Source organism: Cervus canadensis, chromosome 21 (assembly GCF_019320065.1).
Source record: "Cervus canadensis isolate Bull #8, Minnesota chromosome 21, ASM1932006v1, whole genome shotgun sequence".
In the NCBI taxonomy this organism is placed as follows: Eukaryota; Metazoa; Chordata; class Mammalia; order Artiodactyla; family Cervidae; genus Cervus; species Cervus canadensis.
The window spans coordinates 39,476,150-39,499,203 of NC_057406.1; the positions used below are offsets into that span (position 1 = coordinate 39,476,150).

At 35.9% G+C, this 23,054-nt stretch overlaps 1 protein-coding gene across 1 annotated transcript in view; it reads right to left on the reverse strand.

The window, feature by feature from the left end:
- Window positions 1-23,054, reverse strand: part of IPO8 (importin 8) — a 73,042-nt gene that overhangs the window by 26,172 nt on the left and 23,816 nt on the right. Inside the window, exons 8-19 of the mRNA XM_043440079.1 lie at window positions 22,826-22,910; window positions 18,020-18,154; window positions 17,079-17,178; window positions 12,276-12,352; window positions 11,872-11,988; window positions 11,334-11,423; window positions 9,747-9,912; window positions 8,538-8,698; window positions 7,962-8,087; window positions 5,784-5,850; window positions 2,477-2,602; window positions 1,732-1,829 (exon numbers count right to left, since the gene is read on the reverse strand). Of these exons, the coding sequence (XP_043296014.1) occupies window positions 1,732-1,829; window positions 2,477-2,602; window positions 5,784-5,850; window positions 7,962-8,087; window positions 8,538-8,698; window positions 9,747-9,912; window positions 11,334-11,423; window positions 11,872-11,988; window positions 12,276-12,352; window positions 17,079-17,178; window positions 18,020-18,154; window positions 22,826-22,910 (1,348 nt within the window). The remainder of the gene's footprint in view (window positions 1-1,731; window positions 1,830-2,476; window positions 2,603-5,783; window positions 5,851-7,961; window positions 8,088-8,537; window positions 8,699-9,746; window positions 9,913-11,333; window positions 11,424-11,871; window positions 11,989-12,275; window positions 12,353-17,078; window positions 17,179-18,019; window positions 18,155-22,825; window positions 22,911-23,054) is intronic.

Consider the following 23,054-nt stretch of genomic DNA (forward strand, 5'->3'; position numbering starts at 1 on the left):
TTACCAACTGAGCTACAAGGGAAGCCCCCATATTCAGGGTTAATTTCCTTTAGGATGGACTGGTTTGATCTCCGTGCTGTCCAAGGGACTCTCAAGAGTCTTTTCCAGCATCACAATTCAAAAACATCAATTCTTCAGCACTCAGCCTTCTTTATGGTCCAACTCTCACATCCATACTTGACTACTGGAAAAACCACAGCTTTGACTAGACAGACATCTGTCAGCAAAATGATGTCTCTGCTTTTAAATACACTGTCTAGGTTTGTCATAGCTTTTCTTCCAAGGAGCAAGCATCTTTTAATTTCACGGCTTCAGTCACTGTCCCCAGCGATTTTGGAGCCCAAGAAAATAAAAACTGCCACTGTTTAAATTTTCCCCTCATCTATTTGCCAGGAAGTGATGGGACCAGATGCTATGATCTTAGTTTTTTGAATGCTGAGTTTTAAGCCAGCTTTTTCACTCTTCTCTTTCACCTTCATTAAGAGGCTCTTTAGTTCCTCTTTGCTTATATGACCTAGGTCATTTTTCTAAACCTCAAGCACAATGCAAAATGCCTCTCTCCTCTTTGATAAAAAGGTGATATAATGCTGAAAAGATTAAACAAATTAATGTATACAAATGCTTAGGAAATACCTGATATACAGAGTGCACTAATAAGACAATAAGAAATAAATTTTATCTACTTGCTAAGAAGGATATCATTAGGAACATCACTGTTACTCTATCTGCTACAATACAGAGCAGCTGTGAGTTAATTGTCTACTTGCTGCTTTCTCGGCCCCTTTTCCTCACTAGCAGCTATCTCTATAACAGCAAAAACCTGAGGACAGGCAGGTGATTATGCCCTAACAAGTTGGGTTCCTACAGAAGCTATATGAGTCTTCAAAAATCATGATTCTACTCCTGCAGTTTATATGTGATGAAACAGTGACCTCCCCAAATCTCCCCAGCTCTTTAAAACTGAACTGAGACCTAAATTAGATAAACTGATTATGAGTTCAGCACTCTTAACAGAGGCTGGTACACATCTCTTCTAGGAAGGAAAACAGACTGTACACTAGCTATCTTACTCCCAACTCCAAAGTCAAACTTAGGTTTCTGGCTATTTGAACTTTCTAAAATCTGCCATCTCTATGTAATACAGTTTTATATTTATGAATATACACATATTCACCTAAAAAAGGAGGAAAGCATTAGTCATAAATCACTCCTAGATATAACCAAGAGGGGGCATTTGTGACAAAGATAACATAGTAGACAATCATGCTTGTGCATAAATACAACAGTAGTCATTATGTGGCTTACAAACTACCCTGTATTGAGTTAAATGATGCTATCTTTCCAACTAGTCCAATTTTTTTTGTCTTGTTTATGTTCAAATTACCTATACCTAGTGTTTTCCAATATATACATTCAATTAAAAGAAAAATCACTAATTGACAAACTGTGATACTTTCCTAGCACTCTTCCTTAATCAAGTAGTAAATCTGTATTTTTGAAAGAAAAAATACATGGAAAATTATTTACCTAAGCATTGTGAAGTACACAGCTATAGAAGTATTAAGTATAACACACAATATGAAATTTACAAAATGACAAATATATGTTCATAAGAGCAATATACAACTAAATGTATAAGAAATAAATTGAGAGAATATCTGAAGTAAAATACAACCCTAGTCAGTAAATATTAGTAAGAATCACTACAACAGATGATTAGGACATGCTTACCTTTCTACACATTGTAAAAAGTATTTCTAAATGCTTTGGATTTGACAGTAAAGTATTTGTATCTATTGTCACATAATTATGCAGAAGAGGCATCATGTCTGGAAAAAAATTCAAACTCTCAATGAGATTTGAGTAACAGAAGTAGAAACAAATTATTACCACTGAAAGCACACATTACTATCTTCCCTTGCAACCACAAAATGCTAGAAACTAAAATGGTACACCTGGCTCTATTTATTGATGAGGGAAATGTGGATCAGAAAGATTAAAATTCTCATCATTTACTGTAGTGATTGTTATGAATTTTCTTCTTTTTCCCCATAGCACTCATTACCATCTGAGACACTCTATTTGCTTATTTGTCTGTGTGTTTCCTAGCCTCTCCCACCCCATACTAGAATGGAAGTGTCAAAAGGGCAAGGGCTGTCTATTTTGTTCTCTGAGGTACTGCTGAGCTTAGAACAATGCTTGGAATATAGTTGACATTCAGAAAATATTAATTAATATATGGATATATACTTTGACTGCAAAGTAATTTAAGATTCAGTAGGAAATATAGCCTTCCTACTACGACCTCTATGCCTAGGGCTGAAAAACAATCCTACAACAGCACCACTCAACAGGAAAGGAAGAACAATTATTTTCTGATTAGTACTGGAATCATATGTCTTTATGTCAAGTGTCAAAGGAAATAATACCTATCTAGACACAGAACAGCAAAAATGTTACATGGTCAAAGTCATACCTGTAAAATATTCAAAACAATCCTGCTGAAAAACCTCATATAATATACCTAGAAGCTGCCACATTTGAGGAGAAATACCATGGCAAGTTAAACTGTAAGCCAATGAAAGAATTTCTTCATAGAATTCTAGAAAGAAGAAAATCTCTTGTTAGAATCCTAGGAAATAGCAAATATTAAACACAAAGACCACACAGAAGAGGATTTAGGCTATATACTCACACATATCTTATATCTAACATACTTTTGAGCATTTGTTTCTCAGCTCCCGTCTCTTGCTACCTCTATTAATATTTGCCATCTTCCATTTCTCACTAAGATCTGCCCCCTACTCAACAAGATAAGGCAAAGATTTGTTTTTACTAAACTTACTTGCAATACTGAAAAGTTATATTTTTTGTGTTTTGTAATATAGAAAATAAAGTTTATATATATAACTATATTAGAAATGATACAAGAAGGAACAGATTATTGTATATCTCTCATGCACAGGATTTTAAATTCACAAACAATTAATGTTCTTCAGAGAACTTAATTCTTATCTAGGCGAAAATATCCATCTGCCACATGTATCTTTTTACAAACTATAGACAGAATATATTTTGCCAATTTACAAAGATTGTAAAATTAGTACAATATTTTTCAACTTACTTCAAGATAATTATACTTACTATTAAAAGAGTCCAAAGGGAATATTCTTGCATTTGTACATATACTTATTATTCTTACCCTCATTCAGAAGGAAATTATATCTAAACATACAATCAGAAAACACAAACCTCAACACAAAAATTTCAAAAATTTCCTACCATGTCACTGAACAAAAAAGTCTAACTTCAAAGTTTTGGGTTTTTTTTTTCCTTCTTTTTATTCAAGGGAACCAATATTCATCCTGGAAGCTTGAATAAAAATTTTTTCTGTAACATTATTCAAAATTTAATATATTTAAAAGCTAGCAATATAGATATTTGCCTTACCAAAAGCAAAATAAGATGGAAATCATAGATACTGGGAAATAATTTATGAAAGACAATCACTTGAAATACAACCAATGGCCTGAATAAAAAATTTCTGAAAGTTCTGTTCAGGAAAGCAAATGCCTCTTCCTAATGTGAAGCCTGAAAGAAAGAAGAGAGGTCCAGTATTTCCTTTCATGCTCTTGATGGCTGCAGCCTGTGTACTTTACCAGGCCACTCAAGATGCTCCAGACCAGGACTATGAGTCTGAGGGAGAAACTAAAAGGCACAAAGCTGTTCCAGTTCTTTTTGTGGGGGGTGGGGAAGAATTAGGAGGATCACAGTCTGTGCTGGGAGTCTGGACTATGGTGGGCAGCAGTGTAGGACCCAGTGTTGAGCAAGTCAGAATCCTGGCTGACTCTGGCCAACTCCAGCCTTCCCACTGCTTTGGTGAGCTACCAATATCCTTCCACCAATTCCATTTATGTTTAAATTAACCAGAAGCCTTTTCATTTAGTCTCAGCCAAGACAATGGACTATTAGGGTAGGATAGTTGTACTAACTTTGACTTACTGCATAAGATAGAGCAGTTAAATCAGTAATGGATAAGCCTAGCTTTTAATAATACATGAAGTTCATGAGTAAATTAGCAATAAAAACAGGCAAAAGAAGGAGGCAAAAGGAGGACAGTGGAAAAAGACTGGACCATGGACATAAACATGGTCAGACTGCTATGGTGGGGTCCTGTACTAACAGCCCACAATATCTTCTAGAATTAGGTTTTTTGTTTAACCTAAAATCTTACATGACTAAATATTGGTTCAAAAAAAGGGCCATTAACAGTTCATACATCACAGCTAAAAACACAAGAGAGATCACCTTGGCACTAGAGATGAGATTAGAGGAGACAGGCGGCGATTGAAACTCTTCTCTGCCCACCACACTCAAGAAATAGGCCCCTTTTCTTTTCTTAACATCCTGATGCTTTTTGTTTCTTTTTTCTGATGTTTTAATTGCCCAAATTACAAATCTGGCACAGGCAGATCACAGAAAGTTGGTATAAACCACTTCACTTTGCTTTACTTCACAGTTTTTTCCTGAAGACTACTTACTTTAAATATCAATGGAGATTACATACTTGTGACTTATTTATTTTACACCTAGTGGTTTGTACCTCTTAATCCCCTTGACCTGAAATAGTTACAAGCATGTAATGCACAGCATAGGGGATATAGTCAATATTTTATAACTTTGTATATAGCATATTCTATAAAAATATCCAATTACTATGTTATAAACCTGAAACTAATACAATATTGTAAGTCAATACAATATTCACATGTTTGAAGTCCTTAAGAGAAATTTTTAATGGAGAATTTTCAGTTGCAATCTCTTCACAAATAAGGACATAAGTGAATATATTCTTTCTGAGTGTATCAGAATCTCTGACGTTATGGTCCAGGAAGTTTCATTTTAACTAGATCCTCAGTGATTCTTATCCACATCAAAGTTTGAGAACTACTGCTTTATAGTGATGATTTCAAAAGTAAGGACTACTTTGGCAAAGTAGAGGATAATCCTCTAAAATGGGAGAAGAATGTATTAGAACACTTAGAGATAAACATATTCATTTATATTTAATCTGATGTTTTACATTTCTCTTTATGTAAGTAAATGTAGCACAGTAACATGTATATTGCATATAAATATATATTCGAGTATTATTCACATACATTAGAAGTACATGCTCAACTTTTTACTAATGGTATGAATGATAAAAGTTTGGAGACGGCTGCTCTAATGTGGTAACCTGCTTTTGTTCCATCTTTCTATCTCCTACACTATACAGGCTACATTTCTCTTCTACCCACAAGACTTGTGGCTGGTATCTTCAAAATGCTTGGATACTATGAAAACTTGCCTCTTCTACAAATCCCAGTCAATCTGTAACATCCAACATTAACTACTGACTCTACTCAGAAGTCATTTACCATAACATAACAGAATAACAATTAATTCACACTTCTGATAGAATATATGCCTATCATCTCATATTTTTCAATCCTAAAGTAACTTCACCTGAACCTCATCTTAGTTCTTCCTTTCTAAAAAAATTTAAAATCTCTGTTCTTTAAAAACTCCAACAACAACAATTCTTAATTGGGTATGTTAAGCTTACCTCTAAATGAAAATCTAGAAATCTAATATTAGAAAGTATATCTAAAAACTGAATAGAAGGCAAGCTTCTCTTTCTAAAAACTGTCCATCTTGTTGAATTTGAAGGGCTAAAATGCATTTTTCATCAAATTTAAAAATAGCCTCAATTTACCTTTTTATTCTGTCTTAGAACTTACCAATTACATGTTTCTGTAAAACAAGATCAATGATCCGTAGACAGATATTCTCTAACTGCTGAGTAACCTAAAGACAAATTTTAAACATTTAGTTTAAAATTCATCATAACCCTTAATTTAATCTATAAATTTAATATTATCCCAATAGAAATACCAATAGGAATTTTTTTCCAATAGGACCTTTTTGAGAAGAGAAATTAAGAAGTTAATTCTAAACTCCATATGAAAAATTAAACATGAAAGAAAAACCAGGAAATTCTGAAAAGTGGGCTAATGATGGAAATGTGGGTTAAAATCATAATAAAATTATAAGTTTAATTAATTCCTTATCTCATATTTTATACCAAAATTAATTCCAAATATGTCTAGGACTTCAATGTGAATACTTAAGCCATAAAAATACTAGCCATCTTTTTCAGATTTCTAATTTTACTCTTCATACATTAAGTATTTGTACACATGTAAATATTCCTTCTAAGGAAATCTTGTTTTCAAAGTTTGCTTTTAGTAAGTCAAAGTTCAAAACCATAAGACTGGCAGTCAGGAGACCAAGATTCCAGTCCTTGTTTTGCCTCTAGTTACCTATGACCTTGGCAAAGCCATCTAGCTAAAGGCTTTAAGATTTTTCATCTGTAGGTTAGGGAAGCTAGATTTGATTAGTGTATCTCAACTTTAACCCATTCCTCCTTTGATAATCACAATAAGATCACATGCTCCTTTAACTTTATTTGAAATTTAAAATAAAAGTAATATCAAGAATTAAAAAATTAAAACAGATAAAATGGTGGGGTTTGTTGTTTTTTTTTTTCAAATTAATCCTGATGCTTATCCTACTACTGCCCATCCTCCAGAAAAACATATTTGGGAAAACATGACAAGACGATTTCTAAGTTCTCTTTAAATTTAAAATACAAGTCCTACATATAAGGGGAAAGAATAATCCTTAAGTATACATGCAATTTAACTTGAAAATCTCACCATTACAGAGAGGCCCATATATTTTCAACAAGGACACAGCAATACAATAATGAATATGGAAACAAAAATTCACATTAAGTCTTTTAGGCAAAGAAAGGCCTGCCTAGGAGAAGAAAATTGAACCATTTTTAAGAACCTGGTAAGCATCCATTAGTATGCGATAAACACAGGATAAGTCAACAGCCACAGGGTTTAACAATGCTATTTAAAGAACCAGCACCTGCTTCCTAAGTCCCACTGTATAAAACGAGAGCTGCCATCATTGCCAAACAAGTCAACTGTGCTGGCAGAAGTAATGAACACAAATCTAATTTAAGTAAAGACTATATAATATATAATACTTGGGGAGGAGAGCAGAAGGTTTTAGGTAGGCAATAATTGATACATTATCAGGATATATCAAGTGACTGCAACTCTAAATCTACAAATTCCCAACTCCGTGAACATGAGATACTACCTAAACCTTGAGCTCTATTTCTGCAAACGGGCACCACCACTACCTGCTCTATGGCAGGGCGACACGGTAACATTTTATCAGCGAATGGAGAAGGGAAGACAGAGGACGAGATGGTTGATGGCATCACTGACTCGATGGACGTGAGTTTGAGCAAGCTCTGAGAGCTGGTGATGGACAGGGAAGCCTGGCGTGCCGCAGTCCATGGGGTCACAAAGAGTTGGACACTACTGAGCAACTGAACTGAACAGAACAGATCTGAGAGTGCTTGATAAACATCTGTGCAAATTCTTAATCCAATGTTGTTCTGGAATTCAGCCTAGGAAAGATGATGTTTTAAGCTCTCTTCCCTTCCATTCTCAGGTATTTGTTACATCAGTATTTTGTTCTATTATTTAAAATTTGCCTCTGTAACTGAATGGCAGTCTCTCTCTACCAAGAAGACCAGACTGTGGATTCCAAACAGCGGGGCTTATGTCTTATTAAATTTGGTTTTCCCCCAAGCCTACCCTGGCACATAGCAGATGTGATGAACTAAACTAAGTTTAGCAAAAGAGATATACTTTAAAACCACATGCAACATTTCCCTTCAATCATTTGAATACTTTTCTTTAAGATTTGAGGGTAATTTTTAAAATCCAGCAACATAAACAGCAATTTAAAGGTCAAGACTTTAAAATTCATGACCAATGATAATATAAATTTCACTTACTATAATTACATCATAAAACACAAGGAAATCCTACCTCTTTGTGATCTTCTACAACTGTCAAGATAGTATCAATGGTATGTAAAATTCCCATAGCCATTACAGTCTTGTCTTCAACTTCTTCATATTCATCACTTTGAAGAACTTTGCCAAATATCTCAGCCTACAAAAATAGCAAACACATTCAACAATTAGTACTGCTACACGCTTCTCTATGAGAAGTGAGCAAAAGGACAGTGTCACATCTCCAAATGCCACCAATGCTCAAACTTTAAGATATGCAGTTTGCCAAGTGAATATCGATGATAGAAACTGTCATGTTTTAAATATAGCCATTTTGCCCTTATCTAGTCACTAAAGTGGAATATATATTAGCTATTATAATCAAACAGCAAATAATTAACTTCTGGTTGCCATTAAATAAATCAATCCAAAATCTAGGAAAACTGGAAAGTATATATAGAAATTATTAACTGTCAGAATTATTAGAGCAAATAGTTTTACATTAGCATTTCAGTTACATACAAACTAAACTTCAAATTTTGGAGTTTAATTTACTTAGATAATTCAAAGCCTTTATACCAAACTAACATAAAACTGTGCCCAGTCTTACCAAATGCTGAGTCATATCCACAGCAATTGAGGCTACCTCTTGGCTGTATTCACATATCATCTTCTGGATAACATTAGTAACATCATCATTTTCTGTCTCTCTAACAATGTGCAACAGCTCCTGCATAATAGGCCTTACGTGTGGCTTCATATATTCCTTGGCTAATGCAATAAAAAACAAACTCAGTAAAAAATATTAGCCATTCACAAGTGGTGAAGGAAAGTTACTTGGTCACAAGGTAAATGACACAGGGTAACAGGTTCCAGACACATATTTGTCTGATGGTAAGTTATAAAGTTGTACCAAAATAGTGTTCACCAATGTATCCATTTTCCCATGAGTAACACACATGGACAACTAGTCCTGCACAGTAAAGAACTCTCCTGCCCCAAATGCCAATAGCTCCCTTCAGAAATTTGAATCACACATGTCCTCTGTCATCAGCATGACTTATCAAACACGAATATGACAGCATGATACAAGTGTAAAAATCATTTACATAAAGACTATGCCTAACATTGATGATGCTCATTCCCTCTTTCACCCCATCTCTAACCACCCTTCTCCCCACATGTGTTTATCTAATATTGCCTTCCATTGGAACAGTGTTGCATAGGGATAAAGGCTAATGTTCTTCATAATGCAAAATTTACTTTCAAAGGTTTATCTGAATTTTGAACAGAGCATTCTTCTACACAACAAATGTGACTTGCTACTTTCAGAACTGGCAGAATCAAGAATCCTAGAACTGAAAGGAATCTTGAAGCCATCTAGTCCAATCCCCCTAAATTTAAATATATGGCAATCTAAGCCTTGACAGATCACATGTCTTGCCCAGGTCTAGACAGCAAGGCAGGAGTTCAATCAAAAATAGACTCCTAGGTCTCTTGATTCCCCATCTACCCTAATGTTTAACAATCATCAACTTGTTTCCTAATCTCAAATTTTTCTGGAAACTACAGTTAACAGACATTCCTAAAAGTGGCAAGAATAAATGCCTATAAAATTCTGAGGGAGCAAAAGCTCAAAAACCCAAACTCTGAACTTTAAGACTTAAGGACTTATCTCCGTTAGGGAAGGAAGTAAACAAAACTATTTGAGAAGCCCACATCAAAATAATTATTTAATTAAAAATACCCTCTAAAAACTGTATTTTTATTCTAAATTAAATTTTAAATTTTTTTAATTTCATAATAATTTTGGCTTTACCTTGTGTCTGGTTAGAAATTAATGACTGAAGAGCAAGGGCAGCTTCAACCTTGACCGGCATCTCCTTGTCCTCAATCAGGCTCTTCTTTGCTAGATCAACTGCATTTCTTAGGTTGAGCTCATTATGAAATTTCAAAGAACTGAATGCATGAAGTACCCAACAGGACTATGTTATAAGGAAAAAGTCAGTAGGAAACTATTAGGATTATGGTTTTATGTAATAATGAATATAAAAATTTCTCACTAAGTAAAACATCATTAATCCTACCATGTACTATTTATTTATTTGTTTTTTGGAGGGAAACATATTAGTCTCAGATGCTAACTTCAGGATTCCATACTTCTTATAAGAAAGGCAATTTTATTACTTCTAAATTAACTTTATGCAATATCATTATTCATAAGAAAGGTAAAACAGAGCCAAACTTAAGTGTCTCTAAAAAAAAAAATCCTGTCAATGCTTTAAAAAATATTATGACTCACAACTTATTATTTATATGCAAAAGCACTACAAGCTAGTGTTGACATTCATTTACTGGTCTTCATAGCAAATGAATAAAATATTATTTTCCCTTACACTAATCAGTTTAAGAAACTTGACTTTTTCAGTCACAGAAGATAAAAAAAAAAATTTAACCTTGTATAAATTACCAAACTTTAAACTATTAGGCCACTAAATCATATTTTTTTAAAATCTCTATTGCATAAAATACAATTGACAGTAAATAATTTGAATAACTAATGACTTGCAAGAGACATACAATTAACAGTCTGTAAAAATAGTAGCCTACTTATAAAAATACTTGTGCACCCTCTACATTTCTAACCTACGTTCACACAAATATTTCTCTAGTGACTATTATCTCTTTTTAAACATTTTTATTTATTTATTTATTTGATTGCTCCAGGTCTTAGTTTCCTGATCAGGGATTGAACCCAGACCCCTGGAATTGGGAGCACAGTCTTAACAACTGGACCACCAGGGAAGCCCCTGTCTTCCATTTATAAAATGCTTTGGTGTGTACAAGGCATTGTTAACATATATTGGTTTTGGCAAGATATTTTGTTGTGTTGATATAGTTAAAAAATAAGCACTAAACTGTTAAAAGTTCTATTTTTATTTCTCCATAAAATATATTGCTTCTATAAATAATATATATCTAGAATACAAATAAATTTACATGGCTTATTATTTTCTCCACATTATTAAAGTGTATCTAATTATTACACTGGAAATCATAATAAAGAGTTTAGCCAAAATATAATTTCCATGCTGTTTTGGACACTAAAAATTAACCAGCTTATGAATTTACATGGTACCACTGCTGCAGCCTCAGCCCTCTCACAGCATGTTCTGCATATGCAGCAAGTGAGGCAAGGCAGAGGGCAGCTGGAGTTAAAATCTATACATCCCTTTCTTTACTAATTTGCTCTTTATTCAGCTTTTATGACTATAAAAGACATTCTCACTGACTTCATTTTGTCCCAGGTGTGGTAAAAGATAAATCTGTCCAAAAGTATTTAGTTCAATAATTAACTTACAAATGAAGATTTCGAGACACTATAATGAAATATGGAAAAACCTACTCTGGCTCGAAGGTATCCCAGGTTAGACAACAGTAATGGAAACACGTGATTCTGCAACAATAACTCCATTTGGTCCTTGAATAAACTCTTCTGTTAGGAAACAGAAATTGAGTTTAACTTATTAATGTCTTTCTCATACATATTTCTCATATGTAAAAATCACTTCCTAATAAAGCATGTTTCTTATGATTTACACTTAATATATTTCTATTTAAATTTTGAGAAATTATTGACCTACATATTGCATGTTTTAAAACAAGAGAGAAATAGTCTTTAGATAGAAACTTGGTATCTACTGATCTGTCTAGAAACAACACTAAACTTATTTTGTATCATCTTTTTTATATAGCAACAGTTTCATACTGAAAAAGTAAATAAAAAGTCATTTTAAATTTAAGAAACAAAAATGACAGAAAGAAAAATATTTAGTCAACTCAATTATGCAGTCAGCAGTTTTAAATTATCCATAATTTTCATATTATCTCATTTGCCTATGCTTCACAGTGTTATTAAGTATATTAAATTTGAGTAGCTTAACCTTCAGTAAAATATCAGCTAGGGAACCAATCACATGCAGGGCTCCATCTTTCTTCCTAGGATCAAAGTTCGGGTCTGTTAGGATTTGATAACAGAATGCCATCATTTTTGGCAACACCTAAAGAAATAGAAGAATCCACTTTAGTCTACATGAGCTTCCACTGCTTTACTATCATATTAAAAATGATGTACAAATTTTCAAAAATAAAGACATTTTATTGTGTTCTATCAAGCAACTACAATTAAGAAAAAATATTCCTTTTCCCTTACGAGGACACAAAAATTTTTTAAAGTTACTGATTATAACTACTAACATAATTTTTCAATTACAAGGGGCATTCGTTAGAACGTCAAATCAACACAGGTCACCTTTCAATTTTGTATTTAAAAAGAATAACTACATACCTCTTTTCTTTTCTTTGCAGCAGTATATAAGAGAGTCTGGGCTGCTGTGGTAGGAGAAGCATAATCTTCGAAAATATCTAAGATTTTAGATTTTAAAAGTTTAAACCATGTGAGCAAAAATACAACTACTTATTATAGAGTTTAAACCTGACTGACCACTATTCCAAAATCAAGAAATAGAACAGTCCATATATAACACTGGTTATAAGCTAAGAACATATCATGACTGCTCTCATACACAACAATATTTATCAAACTCTATAGGTTGTCCTTTTAAATAATCATATTAAAACAAACAATACAGTTCCACTGAGGATAGGAAAAATGCTTTACCTCTATCGGAAAACAATAAAAATTTATTTACTGCTTACTGTATGCCAGGCACTGTTCTAAGCTCTGGGGATACAAATATCAAAAAAGGTTCTCATGTTGCTTACACAATAAGAGAAAGAAACAAACTGATTACACACAAATGCACCAAGACAGCACAGCTGAAAACACTGCATGTCAGAGAGGTTAAGTAATTTGTCCACAGTTACACAGTAAACGTCTGGGCCAGTATTCACATCCAGACGGTCTTAACATCAAGGCCTGAGCACCTTCAGTCTGTTTTTTTTTTTTAATATTTATTTATTTCTTTGGCTGTGCTGGGTCTCAGCTGTGGCACGTGGGATTTTTGATCTGTGTTGGGGCATGTGGGATCTTCTAACTATGGCATGTAGGATCTAGTTTTCTGACCAGGGATCAAACCCGGGCCCCCTGCATTGGGAGCATGGAGTCTTAGCCACTGGACCAGCAGATAAGTCCCTCTCCTTCAGTTTTTACCAAATCTATAAACACCATTATTAGTATCAGTCAATATACTTAGCAGTATTTTGTTCATTTAAATAACTGCACATGACAAAAATATAAAAAGGAGGCTAGTAATTGTTCTCCCCAATAGCTTTCTAAAAGTAAAATACACACAATAGCCACTGCGTTCCAGACCACAGAAGGAAACTATTAATGAAAAAAAGACACTTAACCTAGTCTTGAGTTATCCATACTCTCTTTTAATCAATAAAATGTAACACACAGAGCTCTTAACTATTATATTTTCCAAAACCTGAGGTACTTCCTTATTTAGTATGAAGAATAAGTAAAATATAGTGGTTTTCTGAAAGCTAAATAAATACACTGCACTTATAAAAATTCACAGGTATAGAAAAGCCAAACACTAAAAAGAATGCCTTAAAGAAGACAGAAGAAAGATTGGCAGATAATTCTGTGCTATTTAAAGCACTGTGCATGTCACTTCAAGTTGTGTCTGACTACGCAATCCTATGGGCAGTAGCCCACCAGGCTCCTCTGTCCAAGGGATTCACCAGGCAGGAATACCGGAGTGGGTTGCCATGTTCTCCTTCAGAGGAAAACCAGCACAGGGATCGAACCCACGTCTCTTAAGTCTCCTGCATCAGCAGGCAGGTTCTTTACCACCAGCGCCACCTGGGAAGCCCACTAAGGCATTAGGAAGGGGAATTAATAAAGCCGACAATATGTATCATGACTTCCAAAAGCAAATGAGAGAACGGAGGACAAACCAGTGGCGAATACTTCTGTATTTACTCTTCTCATACTTCTGCTTTTCCTGTACTTTGTCTCCAAGGGAAAGAGGCACCTCCTCACTTACTGAATCAAATAGTACTAAACATAAAGCACTGGGAAAACAACACTGAAAACAATCTGGCATCTATACTAGTAGGCTTAACTCAGGTAACCAGAAACACATGTCCCAAGAACAGGAAAGCACTGTGGTCACAGCTCCTTTAGCATGCCTTAGGTAATGCTAGTCTTATCATTATTTATTTCAACATTTCACTGAACGCAAACTAGTGCCAAGAATTTGCAAAGTAGTGTAGGGCTGTAGAAGGGATAGAGAATGCAAAATAAAGCAAGTAAGATAGACCACCAGACAGTCAATACTGAAATCAGATGGGCTGATTCTTTGCTATCAAAGATGGAGAAGCTCCATATAGTCAGCAAAAACAAGACCAGGAGCTGACTATGATTTAGATCATGAACTCCTTATTGCCAAGTTCCAACTTAAACTGAAGAAAATAGGGAAAACTGCTAGACCATTCAGGTATAACCTAAATCAAATCCTTACGATTATACAATGGAAGTGACAAATAGACTGAAGGAATTAGATCTGATAGACAGAGTGCCTGAAGAACTATGGACAGAGGTTCATGACATTGTACAGGAAGCAGTGATCAAGAACATCCTCAAGAAAAAGAAATACAAAAGGCAAAATGGTTGTCTAAGGAGGCCTTACAAATAGCTGTGAAAAGAAGAAAGCTAAAGGCAAAGGAGAAAAGGGAAGATATATCCATTTGAATGCAGAGTTCCAAAGAATAGCAAGGAGAGATAAGAAAGCCTTCCTCAGTGATCAATGCAAAGAAATAGAGGAAAACAATAGAATGGGAAAGACTAGAGATCTCTTCAAGAAAGTTAGAGATACCAAGGGAACATTTCACACAAAGACGGGCATAATAAAGGACAGAAATGGTATGGACCTAACAGAACAGAAGGTATTAAGAAGATGTGGCAAGAAACACAGAAAAACTATACAAAAAAGATCTTCATGACCCAGATCACCATGATGGTGTGATCACTCACCTAGAGCCACACATCCTAAAATATGAAGTCAAGTGGGCCTTAGGAAGCATCACTACAAAGCAAGTGGAGGTGATGGAATTCCAGCTGAGCTATTTGAAATCCTAAAAGATGCTGCTGTGAAAATGCTGCACTCAATATGTCAGCAAATTTAGAAAACTCAGCAGTGGCCACAGGACTGGAAAAGGTCAATTTTCATTCCAATCCCAAAGAAAGGCAATGTCAAAGAATGTTCAAACTGCTGCACAATTGCACTCATTCACATGCTAGCAAAGTAATGCTCAAAATTCTCCAAGTGAGGCTTCAGCAGTACGTGAACCGAGAACTTCCAGATGGTCAAGCTGGATTTAGAAAAGGCAGCGGAATCAGAGATCAAATTGCCAACAGCTGCTGGATCATCAAAAACACAAGAGAATTCCAGAAAAACATCTACTTCTGCTTTACTGATTAGGCCAAAACCTTTGCCTACGTAGATCACAACAAACTGTGGAAAATCTGAAAGAGATGGGAATACCAGACTACCTTACCTGCCCCCTGAGAAATATGTATGCAGGTAGAAGCAACAGTTAGACATGGAGCAACAGACTGGTTCCAAACTGGGAAAGGAGTACGTCCAGACTATATATTGTCAACCTGCTTATTTAACTTATAGTCAAGAGTGCATCATGTGAAATGCCAGGCTGGATGAAGCACAAGCTGGAATCAAGATTGCTGGGAGAAATATCAATGATCTCAGATATGCAGATGACACCACCCTTATGGCAGAAAGGGAAGAAGGACTAAAGAGCCTCTTGATGAAAGTGAAAGAGGAGAGTGAAAAAGTTGGCTTAAAACTCAACATTCAGAAAACTAAGACCATGGCATCCAGTCCCATCACTTCATGGCAAATAGAGGGAGAAACAATGGAAACAGTACCAGACTTTATTTTCTTGGGCTCCAAAATCACTTCTGATGGTGACTGTAGCCATGAAATTAAAAGGCGCTTGCTCCTTGAAAGAAACATTATGACGAATCTAGACAGCATATGAAAAAGCAGAGACATTCTTTGCCAACAATGGTCCATCTAGTCAAAGCCATGGTTCTTCTAGTAGTCATGTAAAGATGTGAGAGTTGGACCATAAGAAAGCTGAGCACTGAAGAATTGATGCTTTTGAACTGTGGTGTTGGAAAAGACTCTTGAGAGTCCCTTGGACTGCAAGGAGATCAAACCAATTAATCCCAGAGGAAATCAGTCCTGAGTATTCATTGGAAGGACTGATGCTGAAGCTGAAATTGCAATATTTTGGCCACTTGATGCAAAGAACTGACTCTCTGGAAAAGACCCTGATCCTAGGGAAGATTGAAGGCAGGAGGAGAAGGGGACGACAGAGGATAAGATGGCTGGATGGCATCACCAACTCACTGGACATGAGTATAAGCAAGCTCTGGGAGTTGGTGATGGATAGGGAAGACTGGCGTGCTGCAGTCCATGGGGTCGCAAAGAGTCGGACACAACTGAGCGGCTGAACTGGACTGAACAGAAGATAGTCCCTGCCCTCAGATAGGTTCTTCACTGTGGGAGAAACAGAGGTACACATATACTATACTAACTGCCTGAGTATACATGAAGTGATTAATTCATACTGGGAATAAGGGGGAATGAACTCAGGCAACCTACAGAGTTCAGCAGCTTCCAGGAAGATGCAAGGCTAAAAGGACCCACAGAGAACAGGGCCACACACTGGTGTCAACATAAGTAATTTCATTCCCCTGAGGAATATTTAGTCCCTAGGATAAGGACACAAACTATATTGGGGCATTCCTAAAATATGCAGAAATGCAAAGAATCTCCCAGAGCAAGAATAAACCCAAATGAGTAGCCCAAAAGGCACAGAAAGGAATGGACTCTGCAGTTCAGCATCACAAGAGAAAGAGTTGTATAGAGATGGTACTGCTTCAGCATCCTTGAGAGGGTTAGATGAGTAAAGTAGCTTCTCATCTCAAGACCACTGGCTCAACAGAATATCAAACTTTCACGAGTTTTGGAGTTTATCATGCAAAGCAGAACTTCAGGAATTTCACAAAGTAATAAATCTACTTAAAAGTATAAATTTAGTTATACTACTTCATATAACCAGGAACTGATTGGATTAAAATCATCTCAATTACCAAATTTCATCCTTATATACTCATATGGATCTTCCTGCCACAGTTCTTCATCCTCATCTTTATAGCACATCACAGAAAAAATCACATCTTCAGAGATATTCTAAGAGAAAAAACAAACCAATAAATGGATATAGAGTATTCACATTTGGGGAATATCAATAATGAAAGGCTTTAGTAAGTTAGTTTTCCAAACTGTCATATTAATGTTTCTAACAGATCTTTAAGATCTGTAATAACACTAAACAAAATCTATCCTAGACACCAAAGATAAAGTAAAAGAATTTGCTTTACTTTTCATCTACCATCTTAAGAGATTACAGAATTAAAGAATGCACACTTTGAGAGGAAAAATTTATTTCCTAACATCTTCAAATTATCCAGTTATCTGTATGTAAATATTACTTTATCAATGGTCCTAATTTTTCATTGATTTGTTACTTAATAACAATGCTGAATTCTACCTTTAAGTAAAATTGATACAAACAGAAAACTTTAACTTTTGCTGTAGAATTTAACAACCTAAAAAGAGAAATAAAAACCTACAAAAGAAAATGGTCATGTATCAGGCTGCATTTCCTACAAAAGAACACTACCTTAACTACAGCCCTGGCGACTGTTTTCAAAATGCTATTATACAAAATACCTCAATTGATCCTAGCAATTTGCAGGTAAGGAGGGTAGAAAAATACTATCTGACACATCAGAGGAAAAACAGAGGCTAAATGAGATTCCAACCAAGATCAACTCCTTTAACTTGAAGGCCTCATTCTTCTCAAATATTTAAACTTCTAAACTCTTTATATGAAACATAAGATACTCTTCTGAAATTATTAATGAAAACAAAAATGTTAAATATAAAATATTGGATTAGTTAATACTGACCTTGTCTAGAAAACTTTTCACCAGAGGATTATTTCAGAGACCTGCTCACTGACACTAACCTGTATGTGTGGCTTCATCTGCTTCCAGGTCACAGAATGGACAATTCCTTGGTTGAGATAGTTGAAAGCTTGCTGAAGAACACGGGGCGCTACATACTCTTTCTGCCTATACTGGTCTAAAATTTTTAGTAGTACCTACAGGAAAACAGGAAGAGAAAACATAGGAAAACAAAAGTTAACAGGAGGGGCATTTTAGGCATGACATAAAATCAAGCCAGAGGTTACAGAGATAAAAAAGAACTAACAGATTTTTAGAGAAATAAATATTTTGTGAGAAAGCACATGAGCTTACTGAACTGAAAGGTAACTCGCTGTGATTTTCTGCCATTTACCCTACTTCTAACCTGTGGAAGTATTCAAAATAAGTCTATATTCTATTCCACATACTAGCTCTTCAAATAAATTAAAACTACTGTGAAATAATAAACGTGACTAAATGAACACTGAAAACACTATATCCATTTAGAGAGACACCATAAGCAGATTTTTAACATTTGATAAAAGGTGCATTTCAACTGGAAGAGAAACAAGGTCATTCAAAAAAAAACAGTACTGGGATAGTTGACTAGGTAGCTCCTAAAAAATTAATGTAGCTCCCTAACTAAACTTCACACCAAAATAAATTCCAGATGCGGAAAATATTTCAACAGCAACCAAAAAATGAAACCATAGAATAACTAAAAGAGTGTGGAAATTTTTTATTTTATAATCTCAGATCATGGAAAGTCTTGGTAGAAATAACACAAAACTGAGTTTTTAAGTTTTTTTTTTTAAAAAAAGACTGTTTCTAAGGAAGGAACCATGCCCAAAGCCACTGCGATGACCCATGCTGGAGGCTGCACCGCCACACAGCCAAGTATTCCGGTTCCTGATCTCCAGAGTCCTTCCCCACGGCAAGCTTATCTCTGAACTGCGGCATAAATTAAAGTGTTCTTTTAAAACACGTGCAAAATTTATAAATTCAGAACATGAATTCAGTTCAAGTCACATAAAATTCAGGTTTATAAAATTTGTCAGAAGACCTATCACCAAGAAACTCTTTCTGGAATTCAGGCTAAAAAGGGACGCTACTGAACACAGCTCTTCCTAATACTGCTGTGGTTCACACGAAGTGCAGGTGGTAGCAGATGAGACAGTAGGAACGGAACAGCTTTTGCTTTAAAAAAAAAAAAAAAAAACTTTAAAAAATATCAGGAATATATACCTTAAATAACCAAGGTTCAGTTTATGGCATGGATGCAGTTCAGTTTAGTTGTTCAGTCGTGAGCACCATATTGTGAAGGGCTTCCATGGCATGGATGCAACAGCATGAAATTTAAATGTGTATTTACACATGTTTATGTGACACTGGAAAACCTCTACTGAACACACTATAAGAAGGCATCAATTTTAGAATGCTTACTGGGACTTTAATAGCAGTGGAAAGAGAAGAGAGAGAGCTGACCAGCTCCCTGATTATCCTGGTATCCAAAATGAAGTATATATTTCAGTACAGTTCAGTCACCCAATCGTGTCCGACTCCTTGCAGCCCCATGGACTGCAGCACGCCAGGCTTCCCTATCCATCATCAACTCCCGGAGCTTGCTCAACCTCATGTCCATTGAGTTGGTGATGCCATCCAACCATCTCATCCTCTGGTGTCCCCTTCTTCTCCCACCTTTAATCTTTCCCCGCACCAGGGTCTTTTCCAAGAAGTCAGTTATTCCCATCAGGCGGCCAAAGTATTAGGGTTTCAGCTTCTGCATCAGTCCTTCCAATGAATAATATTCAGGACTGATTTCCTTTAGGATTGACTGGTTTGATCTCCTTGCAGTCCAGGGACTCTCAAGAGTCTTCTCCAACACCACAGTTCAAAAGCATCAATTCTTCAGTGCTCAGCTTTCTTATGGTCCAACTCTCACATCCTTACACGACTACTGGAAAAATCATAGCTTTGACTAGATGGACCACTGTTGGCAAAGTAATGTCTCTGCTTTTCAACATGTTGTCTAGGTTTATCATAGCTTTTCTTCCAAGGAGCAAGCATCTTTTAATTTCATGGCTGCAGTCACCATCTGCAGTGATTTTGGAGCCCAAGAAAATAAAGTCTGGCACTGTTTCCATTTTTCCCCACTCTGTCTGCCATGAAGTGATGGGTCCGGATGCCATGATCTTCATTTTTTGACCTTTGAGTTTTAAGCCAGCTTTTTCACTCTTCTCTTTCACTTTCATCAAGAGACTCTTTAGTTCTTCTTAACTTTCTGCCATAAGGGTGGTGTCATCTGTGCATCTGAGGTTATTGATATTTCTCCCAGCAATCTTGTTTCCAGCTTGTGCTTCATCCTGCCTGGCATGTCACATGATGTACTCTACGTATAAGTTAAATAAGCGGTTGACAACATACAGCCTTGACGTACTCCTTTCCCAACTGGGAACCAGTCCACTGTTCCATATCCGGTTCTAACTGTTGCTTCTTTACCTGCATACAGGTTTCTCAGGGGGCAGGTACGGTGGTGTGGTATTCCCATCTCTTGAAGAGTTTTCCAGTTTGTTATGGTCCACACAGTCAAAGACTTTGGCATAGTCAATAAAGCAGAAGTAGATGTTTTTCTGGAAACATCTTGCTTTTAAGATGATCCAACAGATGTTGGCAATTTGATCTCTGGTTCCTGTTTTTTCTAAATCCAGTTTGAACATCTGGAAGTTCTCGGTTCACGTACTGCTAAAGCCTCACTTGGAGAATTTTGAGTATTACTTTGCTAGCATGCAAAATGAGTGCAGTTGTCCAGTAGTTTGAAGCCTTTCTTTGGGATTGGAATGAAAACCGACCTGTTCCAGTCCTGCGCCCACTGCTGCGTTTTCCAAATTTGCTGACATATTGAGTGCAACACTTTAACAGCATCATCTTTTAGGATCTGAAATACAAACTGTCTAATGGGCCTTAAGGCAGAAAGCGAAGAGGAACTAAAGAGCCTCTTGAGGAGGGTGAAGGAGAAGAGTGAAAAATCTGGCTTAAAACTCAAAATTCAAAAAACTAAGATCATGATATCCAGTCCCATCACTTCATGAAACAGATGGGGAAACAATGAAAACAGTGACAGACTGTATTTTCTTGGGCTCCAAAATCACTGCAGATGGTGACTGCAGGAAGGACTTCCCAGGTGGCTCAAGTGGTAAAGAACCCACTTGCCAATGCAGGAGACATAAAAGATGTGGGTTCAATCCCTGGATTTGGAAGATCACCTGGATCAGGGCATGGCAACTCACTCCAGTTTTCTTGCCTGGAGAATCCCTCGGACAGAGGAGCCGGGTGGGTTATGGCCTATAGCGTCACAAAAAGTCGGACATAACTGAAGCAACTTAGCACGCACGCACACTCCTTGGAAGAAAAGCTATGACAAACCTAGACAGCATATTGAAAAGCATAGACATTGCTTTGCCAACAAAGGTCCCATCTAGTCAAAGCTATGGTTTTTCCAGTAGTCATGCAAGGATGTGAGGGTTGGACCATAAAGAAAGCTGAGCACTGAAGAACTGATGCTTTTAAACTGTGTTGTCAGAGAAGACTCTAGAGAGTCCCTTGGACAGCAAAGAGATCAAACCAGTCAATCCTAGAGGAAATCAGTCCTGAATATTCATTGGAAGGACTGATGCTGAAGCTGAAACTCCAATACTTTGGCCACCTGATGTGAAGAACTGACTCAATAGAAAAGATCCTGATGCTGGGAAAGATTGAAGGCAGGAGGAGAAGGGGATGATAGAGGATGAGATGGTTGAATGGCATCAATGACTCAATGGACATGGAGTCTGAACAAGCTCTAGGAGTTAGTGATAGACAGGGAGGCCTGGCATGCTCCAGACCATGGGGTCACAGAGTCAGACACAACTGAGGTACTGAACTGAACTTAATGGGCCAATAAAATAATTTGTAAGAAAATTATAGCCATAGCTTTCCTCAAACACTGAAAGGTAATTTTTAGAAATGATAATCCATAAAAGGAATTACTCCATCTAAGATGTCAGGTTTTAAGTATTTAACTTTCTATCACTGACAATAAAGACTAATATGCAGAGACTGATAAAAATCTAGAAACACTTTATCATTAAAGCCTTCTACTACGTCTGATTAATCTGTTTCCTTAATACAGCCCTGATATAGCCAATGCTCAATCATTATTAAATTTCATGTGTTGAAATAGAAACAAAAATTTCATAATTCAAATGGTAATACAGATAATCCAGTCTTCATGTCCATCTATCCTTTGTAGTTTGTAAACATTAACATCAACTTGGATTATTTCTTAAGAGTTCCTAATTTTCACTGTATAGAAAAGTTTCCAAACTTCCACAAAAATGTGTAAGCTCTCAGCTGAAAGTCAACTTCTGAGTTCAACTCCTCTTGAAATAGATCAATTCCTATTACCTAAATCTTCTGATACAAAAACTTAAAACAAAGATGTGCAGGCTTCAAGAAATAGAGGGTAGACACTGATATGAGGTCAGAAAGTTACCTGCAGAACATAGTCTACCACTGGTGACTAGTGCACAATCATCAGTCAGCACACGTGAAAGGGCCGAGCCCAGCGTCACGGTGCGAAATTCTTTTTTGTTTGTTTGTCTGGGAGGGAAACTCCTGCAGTAGCTACCCTAGTACATTTGGTTCTAAAACTGACTGCATTGCATTAGATTCCCAGAGCTGCCATGTCATCCTTAAAAATAGGTAATGTACTAATTAATATTTTATAAACTACTTTTAAATGATAAAAGCGACTTTAACTACTTGCAGTAGTAACCATCCTTTTATTTTAAAAATGTAAAGTTTATTACCTGCTGAATTCCCACTGCATAAGTTTTCAAAAAGAATTCAGAAAATTCAAAGTATTCTTTTGTGACATTTCCTGGGCTTCCATATCTTAAAACACAAAGAGAAAATGTTTAAATATTGAGAATTTTGTAAACAAAACATGCTCATTAGTTTAAATAATTTTTCATAGATACATTCTACTGGGGCAGAAAACTAACACTTTCCCTTTTATTCACAAGCACCGAAGTAAAA